At 52.9% G+C, this 16,432-nt stretch overlaps 8 protein-coding genes across 8 annotated transcripts; 4 read left to right on the forward strand and 4 right to left on the reverse strand.

Annotated features, from left to right (window-relative positions):
• Positions 1-232: 232 nt before the first annotated feature.
• On the forward strand, positions 233-1,249 carry PG985_005273 (uncharacterized protein; the record flags this gene model as incomplete). The annotated part of the gene is made up of 1 exon (XM_066825042.1): positions 233-1,249. One exon carries the CDS (start codon positions 233-235, stop codon positions 1,247-1,249), a length of 1,017 nt encoding a protein of 338 aa, XP_066688202.1.
• Positions 1,250-1,639: 390 nt separating this feature from the next.
• Positions 1,640-2,638, forward strand: PG985_005274 (uncharacterized protein; the record flags this gene model as incomplete). Its single annotated transcript, XM_066825043.1, has 3 exons — positions 1,640-1,735; positions 1,940-1,996; positions 2,192-2,638. The coding sequence occupies 3 exons, from the start codon at positions 1,640-1,642 to the stop codon at positions 2,636-2,638; spliced, it is 600 nt and encodes a 199-aa protein (XP_066688203.1).
• A 2,217-nt stretch (positions 2,639-4,855) lies between these two features.
• PG985_005275 (uncharacterized protein) lies at positions 4,856-5,683 on the forward strand (the record flags this gene model as incomplete). Its single annotated transcript, XM_066825044.1, has 2 exons — positions 4,856-5,242; positions 5,663-5,683. 2 exons carry the CDS (start codon positions 4,856-4,858, stop codon positions 5,681-5,683), a joined length of 408 nt encoding a protein of 135 aa, XP_066688204.1.
• Positions 5,684-6,982: 1,299 nt separating this feature from the next.
• On the reverse strand, positions 6,983-7,339 carry PG985_005276 (uncharacterized protein; the record flags this gene model as incomplete). The annotated part of the gene is made up of 2 exons (XM_066825045.1): positions 6,983-7,276; positions 7,325-7,339. The coding sequence occupies 2 exons, from the start codon at positions 7,337-7,339 to the stop codon at positions 6,983-6,985; spliced, it is 309 nt and encodes a 102-aa protein (XP_066688205.1).
• Positions 7,340-7,367: 28 nt separating this feature from the next.
• On the forward strand, positions 7,368-7,823 carry PG985_005277 (uncharacterized protein; the record flags this gene model as incomplete). Its single annotated transcript, XM_066825046.1, has 1 exon — positions 7,368-7,823. One exon carries the CDS (start codon positions 7,368-7,370, stop codon positions 7,821-7,823), a length of 456 nt encoding a protein of 151 aa, XP_066688206.1.
• A 1,626-nt stretch (positions 7,824-9,449) lies between these two features.
• On the reverse strand, positions 9,450-10,664 carry PG985_005278 (uncharacterized protein; the record flags this gene model as incomplete). The annotated part of the gene is made up of 1 exon (XM_066825047.1): positions 9,450-10,664. The coding sequence occupies one exon, from the start codon at positions 10,662-10,664 to the stop codon at positions 9,450-9,452; it is 1,215 nt and encodes a 404-aa protein (XP_066688207.1).
• A 2,081-nt stretch (positions 10,665-12,745) lies between these two features.
• On the reverse strand, positions 12,746-14,155 carry PG985_005279 (uncharacterized protein; the record flags this gene model as incomplete). Its single annotated transcript, XM_066825048.1, has 1 exon — positions 12,746-14,155. The coding sequence occupies one exon, from the start codon at positions 14,153-14,155 to the stop codon at positions 12,746-12,748; it is 1,410 nt and encodes a 469-aa protein (XP_066688208.1).
• A 1,473-nt stretch (positions 14,156-15,628) lies between these two features.
• On the reverse strand, positions 15,629-16,075 carry PG985_005280 (uncharacterized protein; the record flags this gene model as incomplete). The annotated part of the gene is made up of 1 exon (XM_066825049.1): positions 15,629-16,075. One exon carries the CDS (start codon positions 16,073-16,075, stop codon positions 15,629-15,631), a length of 447 nt encoding a protein of 148 aa, XP_066688209.1.
• Positions 16,076-16,432: the final 357 nt, after the last annotated feature.

The following is a 16,432-nucleotide window of genomic DNA, read 5'->3' on the forward strand; positions in this document are numbered from 1 at the left end:
GGTGATATGGTATACGTCAAAAACAACAGAAGTGAAAGAAAGAAACTGTAATGACAAGTGACACCGCTCTTTTCTGTCCAAAGAGTCATATATACTGAAATGGAGTTTTCAACTTTCACGTACTAAGAAAAACTCTGTCAAAGTTCCATCATCCCCAGCATCATCTTACCCAACCCCACCTCCCTTCCACAAAATCGAAGCTGCCTTCCGAATTGACCAAGTGGGAGCAGAGATGTCGACAACCCAAGAGCAGCCTCAGGTGATGATCAAGGGCGACGCGAACCGAGGCCGCTCCGCACCCCCCGAGCGGCGCAGTGGCGGCGACGGCGGATCGGAGACTGTTGAAATCTCTGGCGCACCCGGCTTGTCGCACGAGGAGGACGAAAGACTTGCGGAGATCGAGAAGGAACTAGTCATCGCGCGGAGAATACATGGTTATTGCATGACGTATTTCCACCATCCCCCCAGCGAGCCGGGACAAAAGGCGATTCAACGCCAAAAGGCGCACGTCGAGGAACTATCCGCGGAGAAAAAGAAGCTCCTCGAGAAGTCTGCCGCGCGTGCTCGAGCGGACGATGCGTCTGGGACCCAAGAAACCTCGACCGCGCAACCCGAGTCGGCCGCGACTGCGCGTGGCGCGCGTGGTGTCGATTCCGCAGATCGTTCTGCGCAGGCGGCTCCAGGCGACTTGGTTCCTGACAAGTCGTCACGCGCTGGAGCCGATGGACCCAAGCTCTACGAATGCTGCGTGAAGTGCGGCGGCCCAATCACTCCAGATCATTCGGATTCTATTCCCGACTCCTATTCAGGCTCGGAAAGCATTGCGCTTTCTGACCTCGAGGACTTTGTTTGTTCGGAACACGACGGTAATAGCGGGCATCAAGGAGATGATGATGACGCGGAAATCAAAACACACCCAGACATCGACTCCGACTTGGACCTCGAAGACATTCCACTGTTCGGCGAGGACCATAACGACAAAAACGGGGACAACGGGAACAACGGGAAAGACGCGGTTACTGGCCCCTCCGTGAAGACTCGCAAGCGCAAATGGAGCGACGGTACTGATGACAAGCGCGGATCGCCCAATCGAAAGCGACAGAAGGCGATGGAGGAAGCCACTGCTTGGGACAGTCTCAGCGGTCCGGTGAAGCAAATCCTGCGCGTCGCTCGCGCCCTCGATACGACTTCGGACGATTTGGAGGAAGCAGCATACTTCTTCCATCGCTTCGACCGGTCTACATCGTAACGAGCTGAGAGCATCCTATATCGTATGACCGGAGAGCGCAAATACTTTTTTCTACATCATACTTAGTTGTGTTTGTTATTGGCCAACAGGACTATGGTGTTCTGGGCGCGTATGGCAAATTATGGCGGGGGAAAAGCCCTAGATTAAACGAAAGTATCTCGGATTGTCCGCAAGGTCGTTCTCAATCCATGGCGAAAGGTCGCCTACTTCTTTACTTGACGTCTAGCTACTTGAGTCGTAGTTTCAGGCTGTTGAACTGGTCCGACCTAGCATTTTCTCACAAATCTCCGCGGGTCGGCTACCATGTAAGACGAAGTCTTCCATACAGTCCCGCTCCCTGTCTGCCATGAACGCGCAGAAGGCCTCGCCTAGCTCGCCCTGCGCGAGAGAATGGCGAGGGGCGCGAAACCACCGTCCCCAGCAGTCCTTGTCGACAATGGTCCCGGCACCCTTGTGAATCTCGTCCATGGCAAAGTCCATCTCGACGTGCGCTCTCCAAAGGTCCTGTTGGACATACGACTCGCTTGGGCAGTCAATGAAAGGCTCACCCTTGAAGGCTGGCAGCTGTAACAGCGCAGCCATCATGAACAGAGCCGTGATTGTGTATCGAGACAGGTCCAGAAGCCAGTGGTACAGCTTGTGCTTCAAGGTAGTCAGATCCTTGCGGAAGGCGACGGTGGATTTCCATAGTCGAGGCAGCTCGAAGCTGCCAAAGCCGAGTCCCATGCTGCGCAACTCATGGTCCTGGTAGGTCGTTCGCAGCGCTCTAGTGAAATGGGCAGATGGATACCCGTCGGACGGCGTGGCCTGGATCTCTTTCAGCATAGTCAAGGCGTCTTTGGCGAGGAATGAAACAGCGCCGAGTACGTCCGCCAGAGCCTGTCTCGGGGTTTGCGCTTCAGATAGGTCGATCTGTCGGATTTGCTGAGGTGTGATCTTCAGGCCCCGGTAAAGGACGTTCAGGGCGGATTGCATTATCGTACCACCCGCGAGCGATGGGATGTAGGTCGTTCCAGGGAGCTCATCGGATTCGTGGTTCGTTGCGACGTCCTTGATCTTCTTACTGGGGGTGTTGGTCTCGGCCACGCTGTCGGCCTTGCGCTTGGGTTGGCCCCCGTCCCGCACAACGGGTGGATGCAGGTCGTTAGTGGCTCCTGCAGCGTCGTCCGTAGCATTGCTTCGAGCAGAGCCATTGTTGATGTCCTCAGGGACTCCCCGCTTTTCGCCGGGTACCTCTTCCTCGTTGAACGCGGCAGGGACTTGCTTGTCGTCGCCACCGAGGCGAAGGTATGCATCCTTGAGCTGACGACCCATGCTCATAGAATGGTTGAAGATCTTCTTTTCTGCTCTCTGCGACCATGTTTTCACCTTGTTGTCCCTGTCCTCTAAGATCTTTTTGATGATTGCTTCTTCACCCCGCAAAATTTCCAAGTACTTCTTCAGATACGACGTGTTGGGGAGGAAACGAGATGGGTCAACAGCATTACGGTCTGCCATTATGTATGGTGCTTTGATCAAGTTAGAATGCCAGTGCGGAAACAGGGTTTAGGGTTCGACTGTGAGGGTATTCTATCTCGTCACTTACTGATCCGGGCAGAAAACGGTGAGGCGTTATGGTTTGCGTGCTTGTCTACTTCGTTGTCTTTCGTAGGACTAGGTAGTTGTGCCTGATGTACGCGTGGGTGAGAAAAGTAGAAGGTCGAATTGGGCCGGCCGGAACCTACAATCTAGTCGACTGTACTGGTGCAAAGTGTCAATGTGTGTGTGAGAGAGGAAGAGATTTGCGGATGGAGAAGGAAAAGATTGTTAGTTGTTTAAGTACTTGAGAATGTGACAGAGCTGCATTCAACGCAGCTTCTCCTTAATGCTAGTGAGGTACGGCCATATTGAATGCAATGAGAACCGGTGTTTCCCCTTCCTTTTCTGGGTTTTTGTTATTTACTCTTCTTCACTTTGTAGTTCTTGCAGCTGATTCCCTTACTGCCTGGGGCTGCGAACCGGCGCCATTTTGGGAACTAGTTATCTATTGATTATAGCTTTGATACCTCGCCTCGCTTGCAACATTTTTTCCGGTTCTGATAGGTGTACCAGAGGGCTATACCACCTGCAATGTTGAACAGGGCCAGTGACGCGTCCACATCTGTCACACCCACCTTGCATATTCCCTGACTGACTACAGCATGCGGGGCTACACGATGTCAACTAAATTACCCCCATCCACGGAGTGTCATGCCACTGTCAACTATCCATACTATTTCACGTAAATAGTCAAAATGACATTTTCCAATCAGTCATCGTAACTGATGGAATAAACATTTTGCCAAAAGTACTAAGTTATCCCCAGTATGTGCAGTACAAGACAACCGATGGGACCAGTGCTTCCCCCCATTAAGGGGATGCTGAGCAAATCACATGATGATCATGGTACGTACGGGATGAATATCGTATGCAATTGTGTCTCATAGCAAGCTCCTATCTTGGGCCATGACAGGCGAATCGCATAGCTATGATCTGCCCCGTTGATCTTTGCAGACGACTAGCTATTATACAAATGCCCTCCGGTTTCTCCATGTGTTCCTCCCGTCACGGGATCTGGCAAACCTCGATGACTAGTGGCTAGTGACCCGTTGTTCACTATTTCTTCCGTCCTGCGTCAGGATATGCCGTATGAAGTAGGACATTATTCGCTATCGCCATAGCTTAACTATAACCGGGCGTGCTCAAGAAGGTAACGAGGGCAGGCAGTTCTGGAAACAGTGGCCCGAGCCGGCGACCGAATCCGATCTTTTTGAGGTAGTATCCGACCTTGGTGAAGGGGTCGTAGTGCTCATAAACAAATTCCAGAACGACCTGGGGAGCCTGTGCTTTTACTGCACGAAAGCAATTGAGAACTTCCTTGTGGTGCTCCAGAGTCTCTGTAATGGCCGAAGCTCTTACCGCGTCTTCGGCGAGCTCGCCTTTGGGTTTGAAGGACGTGGCGAATGCGACAGCGACCGACGTGACCAGGCATGAATACTTGGCGAGAATTGTGGCGGTGAGCAATAGCCTGCAGACTGTATCCTCCACAACCTCAGATTCAGGACTGGCAAGAAGACCAAAAAGGGTGTCAGTCCAATCCTTCTCGCGTGGGACTTCGAAAATGTAGTGAAGCTGCCCGTATGGAAAGGTTTCATCCAGCGAGGTTCTGAAGTCATCCATCTCAGCACTTGAAGCCGAACCGTTTGAGATGGACATAGCAACTCTGCCTATGACATGGGAATCCATTCGTAGTCTGTAGGCGCAATGGGCTAGATACGACATGAATTCTGCGGGGATATCAAATGTTATGTTCGTATGAATGTCCATCTGGTCGGGGTTGAAATCGCTAGACAGAGATTCTTGGGTCAGAAGTACTCTTATAGCTTCCAAGAGATCAGCGCATTGTTCTTCAGCAGCCTTGTCGAATTCTTCATCGTCGAACTTGAAATAAGCCTCGATAACTTCTTCATGTTTGGCCAGACCCCAAAGGGAACGGTCAGAGAACCTAGGACCAGGGGCTAGAGTGCCGTCCATCAGGAGCGCGAGCAATGCGGCGGTTCTTCCCGGCTCGGGTTGGCTGCTGTGAACATGGTTGGTTTGAAGTCGTTTCGCAATGCGCGGCAGCAGGCCGTCGGGCGGACCCCGCTTTCGGTTCTCGGCCGGACTGGCGTCGGCGTCGCGTTTGCTGACTTCAGGTGCTTCGTCAGCATGGCGGGTGCGGTGCGCGCAATGGCGAATTCGCGCCATGCGCAAGTCGTCACGTCGGGAGGCCAACACTTTCTTGGCTTCTTGGATGTTATGAGTGGCGCGGTCGGCCTGCTCGCGCAGCTCGATGGGAACCTCTTTGTTCTCGCTGTTGTACACGTCGACGACGGACTTGACGTGGGCTCGATAGTAGAACTCGGTCTTGTCAAAGTCCAGTTGCTGCTCTTGCAAGCGAGCCTCGGCGTCGCGCACGGCTTGGGCTGCAGTCGTGTCGGCCATTGTGATTGTGTTGTGTTGTGTTGTGTTGTGTTGGGATGTAAGACCCGACGAATGAAGTGCTGAGAGTAGCACCAAGATTGGTTCTATCGACTCTCGACGTTAGCATTTATTTGTGAAATGAACAGGCTTTCTTGAGAGGGGGTAATGGAATTACCTCGAGTAAAACGGTCACTCCTTCTCCAATCAGATATCGGGGTAATGAGGAACCAGCACTGGGACAGAAAGGAATGAACGCCGAAAGTCGGGGGAATAATTGAGAAGGAGTTTGGTGTGGAGCAGATAGCCCTTGTGGTATTTTGGGCGACGAAGGGAGGAAGCAACAGAACTGGGAAGTGTTTGCTTACTAGAAGGTGTCTAAAGGTTGTGAGAAGGACCTGAGTAGCTCGAGGTGTGAGTGACGCGAATTTATAGTCACTGGTGCAGGTGAGATGAATGTAATTGGGCCCCGAACTTCAATCGCCAGGAATTAAATGCTATTGAATGCAGAATTTCAAAAGTTACATTCAATGAGGGGAGGTGAAAAGAAACCCAATTCCGGGTACGTCCCTGATTTCACACGCTTACGCTGTTTCAACAATTTCCGTACAGGCTTTCTTAACAGCCTCGGCCACAGAAAAAACACAAGTGGGAAACGACCAACCCCAAAACCAGCATTCATACGTGGCGGAAACCATACTTTCATCCACATCAATATCAGCAGTTGAAAATTGGCTCTTGTCCGCCATCATTAATCAACTCGAACCAACTACATCTGGTTTGCCGAATCACGCCAGTATCAAGACCTCCCGAGGAACAACTATTCGCATTCGCCAACCAACTCATCACGAACTGTCGTCCTTGGCAGCCAACCTCAGATTCCTACTTACATTCCCGGTTCCCGAGTTTCGTGCGCGTCAGATTCCAGTCGACATTCACCCACCAACATCCCATCCTTCTGCCACAGTTTAACGATTAATCATGGCTGAGGCCCAAGATCATGCCGAAGTGGAGGCCGAGAACGGCGCCAAGTACTTCTTGAAAGAGGTCATACCCCGCAGCCTCAAGTTTCTCCATATGCCAAGCAGAGACTCTGAGCTGTCAGAAGAGTCCAGCGACAATGAGGAGGCATCAGCGGATATGTCCCCACTCGGACGATACGTGGGCGGCGGCGTCAACCTGGGCGTCATAGCTGGCAGCGTAGGGGAGTATCCAAGAAACGGAGGTCTCGTGAGACTGAAAGCAAAACGGGGCACACGTGCCGGCGACATACCGGTAAATGACAAGGTGGGCGAAGAGGCCAAGGTCATGGTTACCGATGCCAAGGGTCGACCACACGAGTCGCCGGTCAACCCGTTCTGGCTCTACTGCATACCAGGACAATTATCATTGGCCAAGGGATATCTCAACCAGTCGGCCATGGCAGGCACGGAAAATGATATCCGAACTCAGCACCAGGCAGAACTAGCGGCCCTCCGGATACCGACCGCACCCAAGGTCTTATGTGATGCGGCTTTCGAGGATAAGCGATTCTTACTGAAAGGCGACTTCCTGTGCGAACACAACATCTCACGCGGTTGCTTCCCATACCACACGGTTTACGCTTTCGAGAAGTTTGATTGGGATGATGAACTCATTGCTCTGTTGCAGAATTTCAGGAGAAAACATCCACACGATATCCTGCCTTTGGGAGTTATTCAAGTTGGCCTCCTCAACTATTGGTCGGAAAACCGTGCGATTGGGACTAGGCCGTGGCTACTCAACAGGACTTCGCTGGCCAAGTATCTGGTGTATTTCGTTGTGTGCCTCGCGCGAGCCGTCACCATGGGCACCGTACTCATCAACGACCCGCTTGAGTTCGCCGTTGCATCCTGGAAGACTGAGAACAGCACGGGTAAACACAGCCGTGGCTTGGACTGCCAGATCCACGATGACTCCATCGATGCCACCCGTTGCTTCGAGCTTATCGACCGGCAACGTCCTAAGGTCGTCGGGAGACTCTTGACCTCGGATTTGGAAGGCGCTCAGCAGCCCCGGAATCGATCCAGACTGTGAGGTATTCCAGGAGCATCTGGATATCGAGGAAAGCGCCAATACCCGAGATGAGGCCATACGCAACACGGTACAACTGATCGGCAACATGCGGCAGCACGGGGCCGGCCGCTTGCTAGATCCCAAGGCGAAGCGGCATTTCATACTGATACCGATGTCTATGAGAGAGCCTTGGGATACTTCACCGATCGAGGTTTTTGAAGATGGCGCCCCTGACGCGAAGACGATCAAGAGACTTGAGAAAGCACACCAAGCCCGGATCTATCAGTTCCCCGACGAAGAGGATGAGCCCTTCGAGACGTCGCGCAAGCGGACCCGCGAAATGATTCGGGAGCAAGAAGACCAGCTACCCCACCGAAAGAGACAGCGGGTGATTCGGCAAGTACCAGGCTGGGATGAGCTTTCCGAGCCCGTCAAGACGCTCGTGAAACAGTCCCGTATGGAGAACACTTCCCCTCGCGAGTTGACGGAGGCAGCCAAGTTCCTTCGCCGTGTCGACGGGTTTGAGCATGGCTATAGAGCGGGCACCAGACGCAACTTGTGACGGAAGGATTTCCTTTCAAGGATGTCCATGCGTCGATAGGTCTCACCACAGGACTAGGGGGGTTGATACAGCCTGGTGTACGGATATAGGGGAAAAGGGGGAAAGGGGGAAACGAAGATATGACATCATACTAGATTGTTCCCCCTATGTCTCTGAATTTGAGTTTACGATGATAGTCTGCATAGCCATAGCACAGTCAAGAAATGGATTGCATTAAACCATTTTCCAAGTGACGTATGAGTGCATGCTCGTGGCCATGATAGTAGAGAACTGGCGAGGGAAGTTTGATTGCAAGCTACCTTTACAAAAGGGTAGCTGGATAACCCATTACTTGCATGATACATCCATCATTGGCGGGGGAGAAGGAGATTGAGACTCTCAATCATTGTCAAATGGCAAGAATCCGCGCCTTACGGGACATCTGACTCGTCCCGGTAAGAATATAGAAGGTGTATACGTTCTCACTGCCCCTAATGCCCTACATGACAATCCAAGGGATAGAAACCAGTCTAGGAGGGAGACGGGGATAATAGAGGGGAACAGGGGAGGAGGGAAACAGAAAGGACGGAGAAGTCGGCCTGGAAGAGGAAAGAAAACCTGGGACAGACGGGTGAAGGGGCCACCGCGCCGGGTGTTTTTAGTCTATCCCAAAGTCGGAGGTAATCAATTTGAGATTATGTCAGGGATGCGCGCCCTACGCACGCTGTAACTTCGTTTACGTACAATGAAGCCTGGTGCTAACCCGATCTCCCCTTGCACTTATCCTATAAATGCTACGCTGATTCGTTCGAGTAGGTCCTAATATGAATATCTTTCCCGCTCCGTCGTGGAAATCGTGCTCGTCTAGGGCTATCGCAGTTGGTCAATCAATAGACAACGTGGCCGAGAGCTGTCTGGGCATTGTTAAACCGTAACTTGCTTTTCCCTACGAGTAACCAAGTATACCCCCAAAGACGAGACAAGAGTAAGAAAATGAGAATTTGTCACGATGCTATCGAAACCGACATCATCCTTACCCCAGCCGAACCGAATGGGTACCGGACAGAACCATCCCACGATCGAAAGCCCCACGATAATCACACACTACCGAAACCGCGTGGGTGCGACTTGTTTAACCCCGGATGGCAGGCGAATGGCAAAAGACGATTACAGTCGTACCACCCTGAACAAAAGAACCACGAGCGACCACCAGGGCCGGGAGGCAGACGACTGCGTGCCTATCGAGCCCGACATCGCGTCCGACCCGGGGTATGTGACTCTCGTACAATAGGCCAGGGAACTGACTACGGTCGATCTACCATGCGCGTCGAATTTCCTTGTCAATTTGGCCAAGGAAAACCCACCAAATCCAACGTCACGGTGTGCGCGGCGCTCATTTGAAGTATATGTATGTACGCGGGATATGGAAATTTACCATACTGCACTGGAATACAGTATAAAGTGAACCGCGAATGCATTAGACTAACTCGAAGCATACGAGAGGTTGGGGCTATCTAAATAGTCCCCGGGTATCTGGCTTCGCGCCCATCGCGCTTTCCGCGTATGCTATGTTACAGAGTAATCAAGTTTTCCTTCCCTCCCTGGTCATTTTCCCACGAACTATCCGAGACCACCATATTCCCCCTTCTAGTCCAGACCATAGCCGACCGAGCCAAGGAACTTGACTAGGTCGCAGTTGATGTCCGGGTGCTTGCCCAGCTTCTCCAAGCAGCCCTTTATGGTGTCGTTGGCGAGGGTCGCGCCCACCGCGCCGCCCTTATTGTAGCCGAAGGTGTCGGTCAGCGCGTGGGCCAGCTGCGGGTAGCCGGAGGTGTGGTCGACGAACGAGCGGTGCAGCTTGCGATGGTAGTTCAGGCAGCGCTGCAGAGCGCGGAGCGTGATGGCCTGGCGGCGCTGGTTGTCTTTGCCGCGTCCGAGCTTCGGCGCGATGGCCGTGGCGAGGGCGGTGGCGAGGCAAGCATACTTGTTCAAGACGAGGGTGGATTGAAGCAGCTGCAGGAGCATGGTCTTGCGCGCGTCGCTGTCCTCACCGCCGAGGGTGGACAAGACCTGGTCCACGGGACTTCCGGCGTGTGTGCCGTGGACGGCGCGGAGATCGACGGCGCTGAAGGTGCTCTTCAGGGAAGCCTCGAGGTCGGCGAAGGTGCCGCGGCCCATCTTACCCTCGAGTATGGCCAGAATGCTGCCTCCCAGAAGAGGCGCATCCTCCTGGATTCTGTGCAGGCAAGTGGTCAGCAGACCCATCGCGTGGGACGTGTCCTGCGGTGCCTCGCGGGGAGGAGGTCCATCTGCTGGGGGCAGTGAGTGATGGACTCGCCCTCCTGGCTGACAAGGAGCAAGATGATCTTGCCGAGGGCCGATTTGCCCTGAGGAGACAACGAGTTCACAGTCATGTTCTCCCCCTTGTTGACTTTGTCGATGTCTGCAGATCGGGTCAACACCTTGTTGTAGCTGGTGATGGCGACGTAGCCATATACGTTGCGCTTGGCAAGCGCGCTTCGTGCCTGCCAGGAAAAGACCGTCTTTTTCGTCCTCCTCGTGCTTGGTCTCTTCGAACTTGATACGGTCAGTCATGTGCTCGGCGTAATAGAATTGGGCTCGCTGGTCATTAAGTGCAGCTGCGAGGTGGCGAACATGCTCCTCCAGGCCCTGGATTTCCTTCAAGGCCTCGTTGGCTTTCGCGGTCAGCTCGGCAGAGGGGGCGGTGCCTTCGGACTCGTGAGCCTTGAGCTGCGACTCGATGTTGACCCTGTACTGGTGTTCCTTGTTAATAACGCGCGCCTTGACGGACTTGATGGTCGCCTCGGCTCTGTGGAGGGTCTCAAGCGTTATGGGCGCCATGTTGAACAATCGAGTCATGAATGACGCGCAGGGCGGATACTGTATGTACGGGTGGGGTGTGGATGGGTAAAGTATGCTTAGATGAAGTTGAGAGTTAGTGATAGTTGAGTAGATTATCCTTTGAGGTAGTGATGGAGGTTGGTGGTTGGGAGAAGATTTGGAATAGCATCAGGTGAGAACTGGGGGTATTTATACTGCAGAATCCAGAAGGAGCTGGGTACTTAGGTACTTATAAAAGGCAATAGAAACTAGCGTAGAAATTGAACCATTATCTTCAACTGTGATATTTTTCTTACTGCTATCTAATATATTAGGGAGCAAGAAATTTATCACAGCCTTGATCGTTTCAAAGCTATTGGTGGCATAAGCCCAGTATAGGCTAACCCTTTTAGGCGATATTACCGGTCGTGACTGCCAGTTCTACCCTGCTATGGTTGTTATTCGCAACGGAGCAATTTTTGAGCGTTGCGATCCAAGTGCGGCTCGCGACGCACGTTTGGCTCGCGGTTCACCTAGTGCTTAAGTCAAAATAAATTCCGCCGCGGACCGGAAACGGCGGCGATCAGGTACTGTTGCGCGATATGCGCGACGTACGTAGGGTATGAGAGCTGCTTGATCTGCGAAGCACACGAAGATTGCGTAAGCTATGGAACTTGCATCAATCTGGAAAGCGGACGAGGCACGCGAGGCGCGTTGTCTGCGTGAGACGCGTCGTACACGGAGCTTGCAGCGCGTTGTCTGCGTGAGACGCGTCGTACACGGAGCTTGCAGAAGCCGCAACAGTAAAAACTCTTGGAAGACCGGATTCCCGGTCCCCAAGGACCGCAAGATGCCCAATATCGCGGCGCGGCCCTCTGGGGAATCAAAGGTTTGTGCGATATCGCTGGGATAATCTGCCTTCTTAACCGACGTCCTTAGTTCGCCGATGCGAGGGGAAATCACTTCACGAGAAGTGCGTGATCCGCTCGGGGCTGCCGAGGTCAGAGCTGCCGCTTTGCGCCTTGATGAAGGGCGAAGAAGCAGATATGCATATAGGGCAAAGTAAGTCTCACGGACCCACTTGAGGTGCTTATAATTTATGTGTCGTTGAAGCCCGGTCCGGCTCGCGCTCGTGTCTTTTGGCATGCCCTTTTGCTGACAGAAATCGGAAGATGGGAAAAAGAGGTGGAATCGCCGCCCATAAACCGGTCAATAAGCCTTGGGCCCGGCGATCTATAGCGAGCCACCCACCAGCCGAGATCATATTGCCCTTTTTAGTGTTAGCCCGCTGGAAGTCGTCCATTTTCCCGCATGTATTTCAGATTGTCGGGGGCGGAACGGGGAGATCTAGAGGAATAGGGGGTACATGAGAAACAAGGGAAATAAAGGAAACATGGGAAACATGGGAAACAGGGGAAACAGGGAAAACGGGGAGACAAAGGAAATATGGGAAACATGGAAAACATGGGAAACCTGAGAAACATGGGAAACGGGGACGACGGGGAAATCGCGGTAGACCGATTGTATAAAGAAAACACGTAGAAATAAAGAAAGTTTCGGTGATGAAATCAGTGTTGAGGGGAAAAGAATCAGGAGATTAGCTTTAAGCAAACGCTACGCTTCGCTGTATACATCAGTATACATAATAACGTAGTAGTACGAGGCGCCAAAATATTGCGAGAAGTTCTAAAGTTGCAGGTCGTCAAATTAAAGTTGTCCCGGAAATATGCGCACGGACTTCGCGAGTCGCGTGTGCTCGGAGACCACCAACGTAGTGTGGTAAATTAAAGTACATCCTATGAAACCAGTCGCATATTCATGTCTCTCGAAAATCCATGGCGCAAATTCTTTGCTCGTGAGCCGGCAACTAAATCGCCCGAGATACCTGAAAAGGCCATCCATCTCCGGGGCATCGGAACGAATCTCGTGGGCCCCGCTCTCCACGCTCACCGCGCTCCCCTTGTTCTCCGCGCCGCCGCGCCTCAGTCTCGAAAACGCGCAATGAACACATCTCGCAAACCATATCGGAACCGTATCATACAGACCAAGCAAGCGTCACCTGTCAACCCGCCCTCCCTTATCGCACTTCATCGTTCCGCCCCTTAATCCTTGAAGTCCGTGGAGCTCAAGAACATGTAGAAGTATACGTCCATCCCTTCCACGTAGCTTAGCTCACCCAATTTATCCGTGACGAGCTTATCTCCAATCTTGCCGCGGATTGCGTCGTCAGGGTTATAGTGCAGACCGCAATCCTCCATGTCAACGGGCCGGTTGTCATAGCAATAGTCGCCCCACACGACCCGAAGCGCTCTGTAATGCCGCATGCATTCGCGGAGGCTTGAGAGCTTTACCGGCTCGAAGGCGCTTACCATCCTGCCGAACTTCCAAGCGACCACGTGCGTGAGGCACGTCGCCAGGCAGGTGTACTTGGCGAGTACCAGCGACGATCGGAGCAGTCTGCCCATCATCCGGGTGCGGCCCGCATGGTCCAAGCTGCCGGCGGCGCGCAAAATCTCTTCGCCTCCGCCCTGCGCCACCTTGTACACGTCGTTCATACCGTGCATGTCGTACGTGGTGTTGAGCGCCTCGACCAGCTGCCGGGTACCGTTGGCCGGCTGGACCATGTGCGCGATATCCAAGGTTTGCTGGCCGATCACAGCCGAGTCCATCTGCAGCTTGCGTACGCATTGGAGGAGGAAATCAAGGCGGGCATGGTGGAGAGCCTTCTCCGGGTCCGCGGCATCGATCGCCCGCATCTGAAGCGGTACGTGGGAAACCGACTTAACATCGCGGTTGCTCAACAAAGCGACCACGTTATCCAGGACTGTCTTCTTATCCTTCTGAACTGCAGTCCGGCTGCGACATTCGTCGCTCAGGAACAACTCGCGATCAACGTTCATGCCGCGCAGCTCGCAAGAATCGTTCACCGTGATGTTCCGATCCATGGCGATAGTGCCGTCCTTGAAGAACGGGCGGAGCAACTTGGCGCGGTCTACTTGGCGGGCATAGTAGGCGGCTTCGTCGTTTCGGTTCATGATCGCCCGGACTTCGGCTCTAATCTCATCAGACGGCAGCGATTCGTAAAGTATCTCGTCGATTTCGATCCGACTATTACCTCGGTACGCGCGGAATCGCTTAGCCGTGGCCTGGATCGAGTCAGCAGGGGCGGGTCTCTTTCTGTTGCCCTGGGATCCATTCGCCGCGACGCTCTGGTCATTGTCAGCCCCCTCCGTGCCCTGCGTCTGCGACGACTGGATACTGATGTGAAATCGGAATAACTCTTCCTCCTCCATCAACTCATCGCGGCGAGCTTGGATCTTGGTGATACGCTCCCAAGCACCGTTGGTCTCGCATTGCATGGCCGCAGCGATGGCTGGGTCATTGTGATACTTCGCGGACGCCTCTCGGAAACCCTGGAGCTTCGCCTCCTCTTGCGCGCGCTGCGTGTCCAGCTCCTTTATCTCTCCCTGGGTCTCAAGCAGCTTCTGCTGGATATCTGTTAAATCGGCCATGATAACGACTTGTCGCAGTTATACTAGTCTCTGCGCATATGTTTCCGGAATATCTGCGATTTCGGGGCTATCTCTGATTTCCGGGAAATCCACGTTCCCCGGGCCGACTGTAATTCCCGTGCTGTATGCGTTATTCGGGCCGTCTGCGTTATCCGGACTGTCTGCGATTATCGGACCGTTTGTGTTTCCCGGGCCGTCTGCGTTATCGGGGCTTTCTGCGTTGATCGAGCTGTCCGCGTTGAGCGATTCGGAGACCTGATGGAATCGGGCGGTTAGGGGTCTGGTGGTTTGAGTTGTTGAAATATGAAAAGGTGAAGAGTGGTGGAGGTGAGAAGTGGCAGAGGTGAGGAGAGGTGAAGAAACAAGATGAATGAGATGATGTCGTATGAGAGTCAGTATTTATACCCCTAAGAAATGAATCGGGCTAACGTAGTTTCCTAGTTGGGAATTACCATAACGTTCTGTCCTTCTGCGTTCTATTCTTTCCCTTTTTTCTTCTTCTCTCTCTTTAGCTCATGCCAGGCGTCTCCTTTATAAAAGGGTAGTAATCTATAATTTATAGGCGAAGTAACTTATATTATATAGCTCTTCATTTAATTTAATTCCTAATGTACTGCTTTAATCGTTAGTAACTGGGATTGTGATTTAGTGACGACTGGTGGCCGGACCAGTCGACCTATATATATCATGCCTAGTAGGATCAGAGCCGTCGATCTGGTATCTTACATCCTGTTGTGGGAGCTGGCGGCTGGAAGTGGGGCATGCTCCGGCACGGAAGCGGGACTGATTTGGTATTTTACCTTAAAGTTCCCTGGTGACCTGGCTCGTATGGCTGGCTGACACTGTAGTGGCAGTTGTCCCAATTTGGAGTCCGGTCTGGGCTGATGCTTAACATGCCTCAGCTCTGCTTGTCCCCCGCGCCCCCCAAATGGAGCGGCCACTTCTGGAACTGCTACAAAAGGCATCGAGTTTGCGTGAGGAAGAGTAACCGCCGACATAAACATTTTTTTCACATCCCCATCAACTATTCCGAAGCTTTCCTTCCATTCACTAGATACCCAACTCGCTACCTGTTCTGATTTTTTTTCATTCTCTCACCAACTTCCTTGAAACCGTTTGGCCCTTCTTCCAATCAACATCCCACCAAGCTACAAACAATTACTCAACATGGACCGTCGCGCCAAGAAAAAAGATGTGCAGGCCGCCAAAGACAAGGCAGAGGCCGAGACACTCAAGGACATAATCATTGACGCCAAGAAGAAGCTTGATACACAGGAGATGACTGCACTCTTCGCGACTGCGAAGGTCACAAATCTTGGCCCGCGCTCGGGTATCGAAACCCCTCCCAAGCAACAGGGTATGGATCATGGCTCGGTCACAATGGAGCAGAAGAAGAGACTCGACGACGTCATCGACCTTGTCACCAACACCAGCATTGAGTCAATCAGTCACCTTCCCAAGCAAATGCTGCTTCTAGCTACAGGCAATCTGGAAGACGAACAGCAGAAGATGTATCTTCTGATCGACGCCACTCATTCGCTCCAACGTAATGCAACTCACCTCGGAGAGGCGGCTATTGCTCTCGTCCGGGGCACCAACATCTTTCGTCACAACGCCAATATTTTGGGTGTGGTCATTAACACATTCGACGAGGACCAACGCCACAAGCTCTTCGATATCCCCGATGAAGTGTGTCCAATTACGGCCATCGACCTCCGCCTGAGAAGCGAGGACCCAGCTGAGAAGATGCCCATGGTTATGGGGGTTTTGCAGTCTACCGTGGAGCTGGCCTTCTTCACCTGCCTGGTCACCTGCCTCACGGCCGCCCTGCACTACGGGCCGGGAAAGCGCCCTAAAACCATTGCTGAGCAGACCATCGTCCACTACATCCGGATCTGTCGCGAGCTGCACGAGGTTCATGCTGAAGTATCATAAGGCGTCAAGAACCTGGCTGACAAGCCTGCCACCAACTACGATACGACCCGAAGGGCCGAATTGGCACGGAACTCATACTCATGGGAGCTGCAATGCGGCTTTGGGAAATGCGCCATATCCCAGATCTCGATCTCTGTCTCTATTCCCTCCTCGGCGAGAAGCGCTTTTCGGATTAAATACGGGCGACCCGCGCGATCTGCAAGAGGGCCATAGAGGCGAAACATGCCACTGCCTAGGCTGCTGGTCTCGCAATTGGAATGTAATGTCTGGAGTGGTACGGGTCAACTTACAGTGATCGAGGAAACACGGATACTGTGGCGTGGCATTCGATGTTAATAAGTA

Source organism: Apiospora marii (assembly GCF_038362585.1).
Source record: "Apiospora marii strain CBS 49790 chromosome Unknown utg000003l_segment0_segment0, whole genome shotgun sequence".
In the NCBI taxonomy this organism is placed as follows: domain Eukaryota; kingdom Fungi; phylum Ascomycota; class Sordariomycetes; order Amphisphaeriales; family Apiosporaceae; genus Apiospora; species Apiospora marii.